The sequence below is a fragment of the Schistocerca cancellata genome, chromosome 2 (genome assembly GCF_023864275.1).
Source record: "Schistocerca cancellata isolate TAMUIC-IGC-003103 chromosome 2, iqSchCanc2.1, whole genome shotgun sequence".
NCBI classification, from domain to species: domain Eukaryota; kingdom Metazoa; phylum Arthropoda; class Insecta; order Orthoptera; family Acrididae; genus Schistocerca; species Schistocerca cancellata.
In genome coordinates this window covers 341,224,663-341,238,133 of record NC_064627.1, presented here as the reverse complement: position 1 = coordinate 341,238,133, position 13,471 = coordinate 341,224,663, and the positions used below count along the sequence as shown (strand labels likewise).

General features: G+C 39.7%; 1 protein-coding gene across 1 annotated transcript in view; it reads left to right on the top strand.

The window, feature by feature from the left end:
• The window catches only part of LOC126153905 (uncharacterized), a 198,989-nt gene that overhangs the window by 123,201 nt on the left and 62,317 nt on the right, over nucleotides 1-13,471 (top strand). Inside the window, exon 6 of the mRNA XM_049916101.1 lies at nucleotides 4,866-5,148. Within this exon, the coding sequence (XP_049772058.1) occupies nucleotides 4,866-5,148 (283 nt within the window). The remainder of the gene's footprint in view (nucleotides 1-4,865; nucleotides 5,149-13,471) is intronic.

Sequence of the window (13,471 nt, the reverse complement as noted above, 5' to 3'; positions counted from 1 at the left end):
TGACACAGTAACTGTTTGTTGAGGACATGGCCCTAAGAAATAACAAAGTTAATTTCTGGATTCACTTTAGAATGAAAAGTTAATAACACAAAGCATTACAAGGGCCAAGACCAAAGACCACACATGTCCCCATTTCAGAGCCCATGTCTTCACGAAGCCTAGTGACAGCACTGGCAGCTCTACACAGTGGAGATTACTGGCTGGGAAATGATGTTGAAAATCCTGATGGCTCCTTAGTGAGACTCTGATTGATGAACCACTACTGTGATAGGCACCCGGACCATAGAGCTCATCGTTAGGAATGAACTGGCCTGGCACAGCCTGGACACCAGCATAAAGACTGTAAAGATGCCAGGACACAGCCAGGTCTATTTGCAGCCTCGCGATCCTGCATAGCAAGTAGGACTGTGAGGCCAGTGCCCTCCTGTGACTACTACTAGTCATTTCCTTTCCTGTTCCTCTTGCAAATAGAACAAGGGAAAAATGACTATCTATGTGCCTCCTTATGAGCCTTAATTTCTTGTATCTTTTCTTCATGGTCCTTACACACAATATATGTTGGAGGTAGTATACGTTCTACAGCCAGCTTCATATCCTGGTTCTCTAAATTTGCTCAATAGTGTTCCTCAAAACGAACATCACCTTCCCTCCAGGGATTCCCAATTGAATTCCTGAAACATCTCAGCAACACTTGTGTGTTGTTGAAACCTATCAGTAACAAATCAAGCAGCCCACCTACAATGACCTTCATGGGGGAGGGGCAGGATGCTTTGTCTGAGGGTTTGTGGAACCGTGACCATTGTCCCCTTAAGCAAGAGGATGCCGTTGAGAGTTGATAGTTCATTTTGATGATACTGGATGACTGAGTCACCTAATGATCGGCAGGCTATGACTGCCAAATCCAAGTGAAAGTTTGCCACCACTTTTTCTGATTCTCTATCCATGTGGAAACAGAGCTCTGGCATGGAGTTGATTTCCAGGTCCTGTCCAGGGGGTAGTGTTGAGAGGATATCAGCATTGGTGTGCTGCATTGTGGACCTATACTGTATCTCATAGGTGTGCCCTGACAGGAACTATGCCCATTGCTGGAGACAACATGCCATTCTGGTTGGAATTTTGGAGCTGGTCTTGAACAATGGCAAAAGAGGTTTATGGTTGGTTAATGGAGCAAAATTTCTGCCATTAATGTAATCATGGAACTTCTTCAGTGCGAAGGTAATATCCAGTGCTTCCTACATTATTTGGCTATAATTATGTAGTACTTTGCTAGTGTCTTGGATATGAATGCAATAGGGCATTCTATCCTATGAACTTCATGGGAAAGGACTGCTCTGTGGCCATTGTCTGATGCATCTGCTTGGAAGGGTCATAGGTCCTGAGATATGTTGGATGAAGAAATGCTTATTTGAGATCCCTGACAGCCTTGTCGCATGTAGGAATCCAACTTAACATTTTTCTGCAACAGCTGGTGGAGAGGTTCAGCAATGGCCATTGCATGAAGAATGAATTTTCTACAGTTGTTATGTTGTTCAAAAATGGATTTTAATTGTTTACTGTTGTTGGGAGCCAGGAGTTCCTCAATCATCAGGATGTAGTGCAGTGTGCACCATATCCCTGTTGTGCTGAACATGTGTCCCAAGTATTCTACTTGTAGTAAGAAACAACTACATTTGTCCTTGTTACACTCGAGATTGGCACAGTGGAGTGTGTCAGATAAGGAGTTGAGGTTGGTAGCTAAATCTTGAGCATTTTTACCAGTAACAGTAATGTCACCTAAGTAGTTGGTCATCTCTGGCACCTTTCATGTAAGATGTTCTAAGTAGTGTTCAAAGATAACAGGTGCATTGGCAATGCCAAGGGAAGCTGATTATATGTACCAGAAAATTCCAAATTGAGTCCTGTTGATCAAGATGTTTTTTGACACATCATCTAGTGAGAGTTGGAGGTATGCATCACACAAAGCAATTTTTGTCATGATCTTGCCACTGGTATGCCACAACATGATGTCTTCTGCCTTAGGTAATGGTGAACTGGGCGTTAACCATGATTTTGAAGTCTCTACAAATCCTTAACAAACCATTCAGTTTTTCCACATCAGTGATGGGAGTGGCCGACTGAATGCTAGGGATTGGGGTCAAGATATCCTAATCCTGCAGGCATTGGAGTTCACTCTGAAGCTTACTACTGAGCACAAAAGGAACTGTGTGCCCTCTAAAGAAGTGGGGCATAGATGAGGGGAGGAATGCGGCATGTGTCTCAAATCCTGTGGCTCTGATAGAGGGATGTGAAAAAACTGATTCATATTCAGAGCAAAGGTCTTGTAGGTATTATCTGGCCACGAACAGTTGGATACTGTCAGTAGAATCATGGACTTCCAACCCCAGGGCACTGAAAGGGTCTAACTCTAGAATGCTTATATCCCATCACATCAAACATGAGAATGCTCACTGTGAATAAGACTCTCACACTAAACTGACCTGTGACCTTGAGGTGTCATTGCTGTAGCTCTTGAGCAGTTTGGAGAACACCTGGAGCAGACGGGAGCCCATGTGGTGATATGTTTTCCTGTCAACAGTGGTCATTGATGAGCATGTATCAATTTGGAAAACCACTGGAGCAGTGTTGACAACCACAGTCAGCATGAAGAGTCTAGGGAGAGCAGCCTGGACACGCAGAACATCTCGAGGAAAAATACCATACCAGGCACCTATTCTGTTCCTGAATCGGGGGGGGGGGGGGGGGGGGGGATAGGTGAGCACAGTCCACATTCATTTCAGAGATGACTCACAAACTTTTGACTTTTGTCCATTTTTACACAAGCAAGCATTTAGTTCAGTTGATGCAATGAAACAATTACCATGGGAGGACAGCTAACGGAGGCATCACATGTCTAAAGTGTCTTCACCTGTGGTGAGCAACTTGAGCCTGCGTAAAGGCCGAGGCTGAGACTGGATCCAGGGGATTAGGTGAGTTGCAAACATCTGAGATGGGTCCTGCAACAGTGCTGAGGATTTAACAGGTTGTGTAAAGGCTGTAATAATGGGAAGAAATGTATCCAATGAGTGATCCTTAAGCTTAAGGAGATCATTGCAGAGTCCTTCATCAGATGAGTGGATGGGAATCATGCCCTGAACTAAGGATGTGGTGTAAGATTGTTTGCACTGGGAGGGTTTGCATACTGAAAATGGTAGCTTCTGGACAGATCCTATAATGCTGCTATTGATACCCTCTATGACTGTCCACTGAGCTTATGGCTGCTGAAAAATTTGTTACAGACAGCTGTGATGTGCACTTGAGAGTCAAAATAGTCAAATACACAAAACTTCAACTGTGCATACGAAAGGGCATGAACCTTAGCCCCTGGATTGAGCTACTACAGTAAACGGTACACTTTGGGGTCTGCATAGACTAAAAAGTATGCACACTTCTGAACATCACCTGTGATCCCATGCACCAGAAAAAGTTATTCAAGCTTAGTCACATAGTGCCTTTTACCAGTGAATTGATGCATCACAAGCAGTTGGAGATTTCTGACAGTGTCATGTTGATGGTAGCAGTCTTCTCTAGCTGCAGTTCTTGAGTCTGTTGCATATTCTGGAGAAGTATCAACACTTGGTTGGTAGTATCTGTTGTAACAGACATGCTGGAATAGAGAATTACATGTAAGAAAACACTATCTACTTGGTAGGTAGCATACATTTTATAATTGAATTCAATGACAAAACACTTTGTTGCCAGCTGATATGCACTGTGCCACTGGAGGTGCAGTAAGAACACAGTCCAGGTAAACAATGCAGAACAAGTTTATTAGTAAACACATGAACTCAAATCTCCTCCTTTGAATAAGCTTTTACATTGACAGTATGTGGTTAAGTCAGAGTTGCACTTACTGTTTGTTGGGCTCATGGCCCCAAGAAATATCAAAGTCAATTTCTGGATTCATTTTAGATAGAAAATTAATAGCATGAATCTCTACTGCAGCCAATACTGTAATCCACGCATGTGCCCAGTACAGAGGCCACGTCTCAGCGAAGCCTGGGATAGCACTGGATGCTCTGTGTGATGGAGATTGCTGGCTGGAATATAGAATTGAAGATGCTGATGGGTCCTCAGTGAGACTCTGATTGCTAAACCACTACTATGATCAGCACCTGGCCCAGAGAGATCATTAGGATTGAACTGGCCTGGCACAGCCTTGAAGGTGCCACAGTACAGCTGGGTCTGGCTCAAATGGCTCGGAGCACTATGGGACTTAACATCGCTGGGTCTAATTGCAGCTGTGTGATCCTGCAGAGACAAGTAGGACCATGTGGTCAGCAACTTCTGATGGTCACACTGCTGCCCACAGGCCCAACGGGTATGCAAACCCATCTGGGTTGTCTGCTGGACTGTCCTCTGCAGATTTGGTCTGCTTGATTCTGGTATATGACTGGTTACTATGTGAGCCGATGAACAGTTCTGGCACAGCAGAATCCTTCTAAATTTAACACTTTCCTTCTGAAAATATTTGTTTCTGCTGATTCTCCTGCTTTTGTGTTATACATTTCTAAATCTTTTTTAACTTGTCAAATCAAACTCACTGTTGATTCCTTTCCCCCAAGACACTTGAACATTTGCTTCGTCAACCTGTCATCATTCATTTTCCATAAATGTCCAAAAAATATCCATCTGCTTTTTCTTGTTGTTTCTGGCACTCTTCTGTTTCTATTGATTTATTTTTATGTTTTCTTTATTTAGCTTCCAGTATCTTGACTATTCAACTGCTTCCAGTATTACATTGAACATGTAACCAGTGTTTGTACCAAACTAGAAACAATTATTTGCAAGTGAACACTATTTTATGATCACACAAGCTGTCTCCACAGACAAATGTGATGAGCGCTATGACCCGGAGAGCAAGAGCTGCATGGACAGTCCTACAAGTAAAGAACCAACCACTTCTACATCTTGCGGAGCAGCTGTGGACTGCAGCAGCAAACTGGGCGCAGTGCACGCACTGGCCCATGCACCTGCCTACTATGCAGTCTGCTTGCCTTCATTAGCACCTGCCAAGGATGGCACAAAGCCTGAGATAACCAATCACATATCAGTTCTGAGCTGCCCAGAGGGACAGCTCTTCGATGATAAACTCAAGAAGTGCAGACCCAGGTATATGTGGTCATTGAGGTATCTTACACATTTGGCTGCAACATATCACATACGAGGTCTGTTTAAAAAATTCCAGAACTTCATCCACAAAGTTTTTCTATGCTTACCTTTTACTTACTGTACATGATCTTTTTTGAAATAATCTCCTCCACAAATGATACACGAGTTTCAACACCTTACCACTTCCAGAAGCAATCTTGGTACACCTCTTGCTGGTTCGCAGGCAAAGTGCCGTCTGTGAATTTTCTTTTATCTCTCTATCATTGCAAATCTTCATCCTTTCAATGGAGTTTTCAACTTTGTAAATAAAGAAAAGTTGGCAGGGGCCAGGTCTGGGGAGTACGGAGCATGAGGCAACACAGTGATTTTGTTTTTTGTGTAATAGTCACATACCAACAGGGATGAATGTGCGGGAGCCAAAAATTGTCTCACCACATTTCCTCCTCACATTTTCTCACAGGCATCACAACATGTCCTGGTAGTGCCATTGATTATCAATTTGTCCCTGTGGCACAAATTCATGATGAACTAATCCTTCAAAGTCAAAGAAAACTATCAGCTTGGTTTTGACATTTGATCTGACTGGGCAGGCTTTGTTTGGTCTTGGAGAACATTCCCTGACCCATTGTGATGATTGAACCTTTTTCTTAACATCATAACAGTAGGCCCATGTCTCATCACCACATCTACATCTACATCTATACTCTGCAAATCACATTGAGGTGCATGGCAGAGGGGTTTCTTCCTGTTCCATTCATGTATGGAGCACAGGAAGTTCTGATTCTCTAAGGAACATCTTGTTCTCGAGGCGAAGGTCTTTCTGGTCGTGACCCACAAGCTGTGGGATGAACTCGGTGACAACACAATGAAATCCAAGTTGCTGTATCAGGATGTCCTGATGTGATTCAGCTGAAATGTTACATTCTTCTGCAATCTCTCAGAAAGTCAGTCTTTGATTGGTGCACACAATTTCATTGATGTTCCTGTTGTGAGTGTTGTTGGTAAACTTCCATCTGGCCATTTTTAAAACACATGAACCATTTGTAACACACAGTATGGCTTAAGCACTCGTCACCATAGGCATTCTGCTCATTTAGTGTGTCTCTGTGCAATTTTTTTTTTTTCTTTTAGTTTCACGCAAAATTTAATGTAGATATGCTGCTCCTCTAACTCTGCCATCTCGAAATTCACAAATCGGGCAACGCAATGTTCTACTCAAACACAGCACTGAACAATAACTAGCAGACATGCAATGATGAAACTTCCAGCAGTTGCACATTAACACGGGAGTGTGCTGCTATACCAACTGCATTTTGCTCCAACACACCATTGGTGCAAAATTATGAATGTTCTGGAATTTTTTGATCAGACCTTGTAATTTAATGTTCTAAATGTTTTTATGTGTTAAATTCAATCTATGCTCTGTGTTTCAGATTTTTCCTCATGATTTGATACCATACTAAATTTATATCATTCTAGAGCATTTTTAAATACTGAAACTGTTCTTCATCAAACAATGGAAAATCCAGGATGGAATGTAACAATGTAAGGCAGTCGTGTGTGTGAGTTGCGTTTGTGTGTGTGAGTGTGTGTGTGTGTGTGTGTGTGTGTGTGTGTGTGTGTGTGTGTGTGTGTGTGTGTGTGTGTGTGTGTGAAGTTTTAAGTGTGAAAGTCTTTTTGTTGCGCCTATCTGCGACTCAGCATCTCTGCGATATTGAAACTCCTCTTAACTTATTTTAAACAGTGGAAACTCCAGGTAGGAATATCAACAATGTATGAAAAGATAAGTTGCTACTTACTGCAAAGAAGACACATTAAGTTACAGACAGCCACCATTAAAAGACATTTACTCAAAGCTTTCAGCTACTGCCTTTATCGGCACAGGAGAAACACATGCCATTCATGGACACAAGCAAGTACACCTCATGCACGCGTGACTGCCAACTCTGGCAGCTCAGACCAAAATGCCTGCTGCCGGAGTTGGTGGTCATGTGTGCATGAGGTGTGCTTGCTTGTGTGTGTTTCTCCTTTTCTTATAAAGGCTGCTGCTGAAAGCTTTGTATAAGTGTCTTTTAATAGTGCCTGTCTGCAACTTAAAATGTCTTTATTGATGGGAAGTAGCAACCTGTCTTTTCCTACATTGTTGCTATTTTTTAACTTATTTTAAATATTTTCTCAAGGTACATCTAAAAGTTTAGGTCAATGATAAAAAATGCTAATGAAATATCTATAGTCATCTTAAAAATTATTGCAGCTGGCCACACATCACCTCTTTTAGAATCAGTCAAAGCACTGATGTCACATTTATGCCGAAATCTATGCATTGCAGCCTTGTTGATTAGTTAGTTAATTGATGATTCATCCACAGATCATTTTACTGACACTTTAGACATATCAGCTTAATACAAAAACAATACATTATTAAAAGTTAACAATATAACATAATTAAGAGTTAACAAGGTTGTACATGCAGGTATATTACTTAATTTTGCCTAATTTGCACTTGAAAATCTCTCTCCTTGTGTTAATCTGCAGATAATATGCCTAGCAGACTTTGTATACTTTCACTCATTGCTGTCCTATGGCATAATCTTATGGTACAGTTAAGGTAAGAAAATTATTTATGCTACAGAAATGTGCATTAAGAATACCAAGTAAAACAGTTAACTGAACAGCATGCAGGAGCTTCTTCAGACATCTTGGGGCTCTTACATCTTACATACCAATACGTTTGCTCCCTAAAGGTATTAGTGGTTAACAATAAAGAATCATTTTAGGGTTAACTGTAAAATTTATATGATACAAGGAACAAAATAATTTCTAAATGTAAACATGTAACTCAGGTGTGGTTTGTATGTTTGCCTGTGTGCTTTAAGCCCATTGGTCTTTGCTCTGCTGTTGTAGAAATCAGACAACTTGTTCTGGAAGCTATTCAGACTTTTACAATGTACATGGCAGTCAAACAAGTGGATATTATTTACGTCTGCAGTGAGTTGTACCAAACTGTTAGTGCAGCAGTTAGATTGTATTCTGAAAGATTTCCTGATTGTGCCTAGTGATGTAGCTATGTAACCAAGGGCCCCAGGGCAAAAATGAAATTGGGGCCCTATTTAAACTAAACTAAGTACTTTAAAGATGTAAAACTACTTCATCATCAGCTTCTCGCTGCCCACTTTTTGGCACAATAAGGCAAACCTACTTACTATAAGTAAATTATTATGCATAACGCAGCATATAATATTTGATCATACTTCATAATAGTATTATAAATGTGAAAGTTTGTTTGTTTGTTATGCTTTCATGCAGAAACTGTTGGCTGACTTTGAATGAAATTTTGCACATGGATAGAGTGTGATCTGGGTAGGACATAGGATACTTTCATACTGACAAAAATATCCCATGAGATCATTTTCAATGTTGGTTCATACCAACCGAACAGAGTTGCAGGCAGATGCTAGTAAAAAATAAACAATGAAGAAGAATTAGACAGCCATGAAAACATGGCCCCTTACTGCAAAGCACTCTGGAAACAGCAAAGTCAGGACTCGCGCATCTGTGAAGGCACAGAGGTGTAGGGAGGTGGGCTGTCATCAGAGCCAGCAACTCATTCTCGCTAAACTAGTGTGCTGTGAGCTGAGTGCACTGTACCAATCAGCCTCCTTTTGTTTAGAGCTATGATTTCCAATTGGTAATTGTCAGTAAGAGTATTTTACAGTTTTTTTCTGTCTTTAATTCTTGTAAAATCATCAGTAATTACTGTTAAATCTAGACTTGATGCAGTCCTGTTTACGATTGCTTTGAGTGCCAAATGTTGGAGTTGAGCTTGACACATACTATTCCTTAAATAAGTTTTTATTATTTTTAATTCGCTGAATGATCTTTTGGCTGTTGCAGAAGTGACATGTATTGTATAAAATTATAAAATTGTGGTAAACTCTTCCATAATATTGCATTCTAGCATTGCATTTTTAATTATAATATCCTTACATAATTGGTGAACAGTCCATGTCAGAGTCAATTTAGATAGAAGAAGGTGATAAATATTAATAAACTAAAGTGAAAAATTAGGGTCTATTATATCATAATATTTACCTTAAAATTGAAACATTTCTGTAACAAATATTTGACATGTGTTTAACTGACCTGTTGTTGTGTGTAGTACATTTCTGAAAATAGCAACTTTAAATATTTCTTCCCTGTTTTGAAATCAGTGGTCAAAAGCTAGTTCATCAAAATGTTTTTTTAACTTTCTTTCATTGTTTTCTGTGAAAATTGTAATCTCTGTCAGATTTTTTTTTTTTTTTTTACAGTTCCACTGGCTTTGCACTTGAATGATTCGAAATCATAGCTATAAAATATGTTTTATTGTAATATCTGTTAAAGCTCTATTTGCCATGTCCAAATTGATATCATGTTTTTTGTGGAATTTTGGATGCATAATTGGTGTCTTTCAATATTTGGTGCATGAATTCACAAAGGGATACGGACTCTGAATTTGGCACTTTTATTTTAATACCTTCTGCTTCACTACTCTCATCTTTATTGGAACTCTTCAGTACTATTTCTGTAAGTTTCTTGATTATATTTTTAAAAAATGAAGTTTTATTGCAAATTTCTTATTAACTCCCCTAGACCACTACTTAGCTGTATTCAATTTTTTTAGAGTGATTTCTGATCCACCAGTGAATTTCGACAGTCCATCCAAATGGTTAATGCTCTTCCCAAAAAAATTATATGTGTCTTGCACTGTTGCAAAAAAATTCTGTACTTCCACACAACTGCCAATGGCATCATTTATCACTAAATTCAAATTATGACTGGTGGAATGTACACACTCCACATTTGGCTGAATATTCTTAATCTGTTTTTTACATCATTATAAACACCTCTACACACTGGCCCCATCACACTCTTGATGTACGCACTTTTTAAATAAATATTTTTGTCAATAAAAAATAATTTTAGTCACCTGCTTGACTAAATCTGCTGTGTTATGTTTGATGACTGCATAAAACCCTGGAAATAATTCTTTTACTTCTATAGCAATTAATTGTTCATTTACTGATCTTGTCTTTACTGCATATCTCAGAACAATGCTTAGCTGATCTACCTTCAATATATCCTGTATATTGTCCATTATGATGGCAAAAAATGGTGATCCTCTAATTCTCAATCATTTTGTTTTGAATTGTTGGACTCAGACACCTTGTGGATCCGAGAAACAAAAAGACATGATTTTAAAAAGGTTTTCAAATGTAAGCAATTGAAAAAAATAAACAAACAATAAAATGCTAAAAAATTGTTTAGAAGTGAAAATGATTACCTTTGGGCGTTTCCAAAATTTGCCCCTTTGTGATCATACTGGATGAAAGCTCTATAACGAACAGAAAATTGCTATGGTAGCCTTCCTCCTGACTACGTTCTCTCAATGTCCTATGAAAAGCAATAAACTTTTTGTTACAGTAAGCATGATATCGAATAACCTGGAAAGAACCATGTTCTAAAATGACACTTCTTTACAGATTTCATTTTCAACTTCTTGTCAGTAGTATTATTCTTTTTCCAAAGTTTGAAAGCAGCACATTCTCTATAGGGCCACTCGAGAAACTGTGTTTTTTAATTCTATTTTATAAGTGCTTCCAGTGCTGATTACCTGTACACTATACATTATTACTTTCTGGAGCAAACAACCAGCAAGGATGACAATAGGCAGCATCTAGAATTTTGGAATAATGGAGCCAAAAATGATTAACTGGTCCATACTAAGAACCTAAAACATAGTACAATGTTGAAAAACACTTGTTGTTCTAGTGTGGGTCTTTAGGAAATGGACCTGAAGGCTGTAATGTTCCCAGTTAAGAATTAGACATTTTCATTGTCACTCTATGTCTTGATAGTGAAGTTTCCCAAGTCCCATTTTGAAGAGTTTATAGGTCGACCATTATTTCCTTGTTTCATATGCAGATGTCATCAACACGATCAGTGGCGTCATAGTGGCCGGCAGTATTTTTAACTTGTGTTTATTATCAGATTGTCATCAATAGGCTTCTCAACAGATACCACATTATCTGAATCACAATGAGCACAAATGTTTGGGCCAGACGTACTTGTAGAAGGTTGAGTAAAAAATTGTCAATTTAGTTCAATTTTTGTTTACTCTCTTCTTTTTCCTGACATTGTTTTCGCTTAAACCTGCCAATGTGTTTCAATTTTTTTTTTCAAACCAAACATTCCTAATGCTTTGTTACCCATATGTGCTTGAGTCAAATACTTACTGCTCTTGATTGACTTTATACATTGTTAAGCATAAACCTGATGCAAACATTATGCTATGTATACTTCTCCATTCACTGTAACCTCATTGGCTTGTCATTTATGTGAAGATTAAAGCACTCCCTCTCGAGAACACTCAAGTAAGATGATAATAAAACAAGTTGTGCTGTAATGTTGCTGATAAGATTGAAAAAAAATCTTACAACCACACAAATACACTGGTGACCAAAATTAAAGCAACAAACTGCTGTTTCCCCATCTTGTGTCTAATTCATGATATAACATACAAACAATCAACAGATGTCCATACAATGTGTCCTGCATGGAAGATGGCATTTCAATCAATGGAAAACCTCACCAACAATGATGTCAGGGCACCTGTCAAATGGAGTAGTGTTTTTTGGGTAGTCCCACATCCACAATCACTGTGTACACAGTCACAGACGGTGCAGTATGGCATAGAGAAGATGCCTACCAGACTCTCTGTGGTGGAGGCCCATAGGAAGAATGGAGGCAGGACGGTCACAAACTCATGTGGCCTGATGGCTTAACATGAATTGTTCTGTTTCTTGGATGTGGCAACATGTTTATAGAGACCAAAACTGTATCCCGAAGACCAGGGCATTGCTGACCAGATGTGACATCAGAAAGAGAGGACCATTACTTGGCTGTAAGGGCATGCAGTATCACCACAGTACTGCGCAGCAACTGACATCAGGCCATGCAGTACCCACTAGACATGTCGTATTGAGGCAAACAGTGTAGAGAAGGCTTTAATAGAGTGACCTTTATTGTTGGAAACCTGCTGTATGTGTGCCTCTGACACATCTTCACAGAAGGGAATGTGTAGAGTGGTTTTGTCAACATGCCACATGTACAGTCGAAGAGTGGGCCAATGTTCTTTTCACAGATGAGTCCCAATTTGGTCTGAAGAGTGGTTCTTGATGGATTCACGTCTGAAAGGAATGTGGAACATGATTTTGAGACCGTGGAAAGAGACTGATATCAAGGAGGATCACTAATGGTGTGAGCAGGGTTTATGTTGACCATTCAAACACCTCTTCATGAAATTGTACGGGTGAATCAGAAAGGTTTAACTGCTGTCAAGTATCATGATGAGGTCTTGGGACCTCAAATACAGTTGTTGCGAGGTGCTGTGCACCCAGACTTCGTATTGATGGACGATAGTGCTTGACCTCATAGAGAATGAGTGGTTGCTGTTTTCTTGGAAACAGAAGATACTGCATGGCATGGCCGGCTCACACTCCTGATTTGAATCCCATAGAGCATGTCTGGGATGCACTTAGGGAGATGGGTTGCATCACGTCAACATTTACCAACTTGCGAGCAGCTCCGCAGGAAGAATGAGCGTTATTGCCTCAACATGATATTGATGACATTACTCTCAGCATGCTCTGTCACTGTCAGGCCCGTGTTGCTACCAGAACTGGTCACATCCCATAGTGAGTACACTAACCAGTTGTCACAATGTGTGTGTTGTTAAGTTGGAAAAAGTGAAGAACATTTTTGTCTACTGTGATGCATGTCACAGTTGTTTACATTCTGTGTTATTATACATTGTTTCTACTTTGCTATCACCTGTTTGTACTGTTTTGTGGCAAAATAAATGCAACCTTGAAAAAATTTCCGTTTGTTGCTTTAATTTTGGAAAATTGCTGGTGCATTTGCGCTGACTGGCCAGCTAACTCATAGTTATGTAAACACCTGCAGATAATTTGTAGAAATGACTACTGATAGAAAAACAACAGAACAGCAAATGCTAATTGATTTTAAGCCAATGAATTAAAACAAGGTAAAACGTCTGAAGTAGACACTTTAACAGTCAGGTGGAAAGCATATGCCAGTTCAGACGAAGAGCAGGTAGAGAAAGTGAAGCAACAGAAGGCAGTAGTTAGTGTCATTAACTCATGACCGAGCGAGGTGGTGTAGTGGTTAACACACTAAGCTCACATTTGGGAGGATGACGGTTCAAACCCACATTCAGCCATCCTAATTTAGATTTTCTTTGATTTCCCTAAATTGCTGCAGG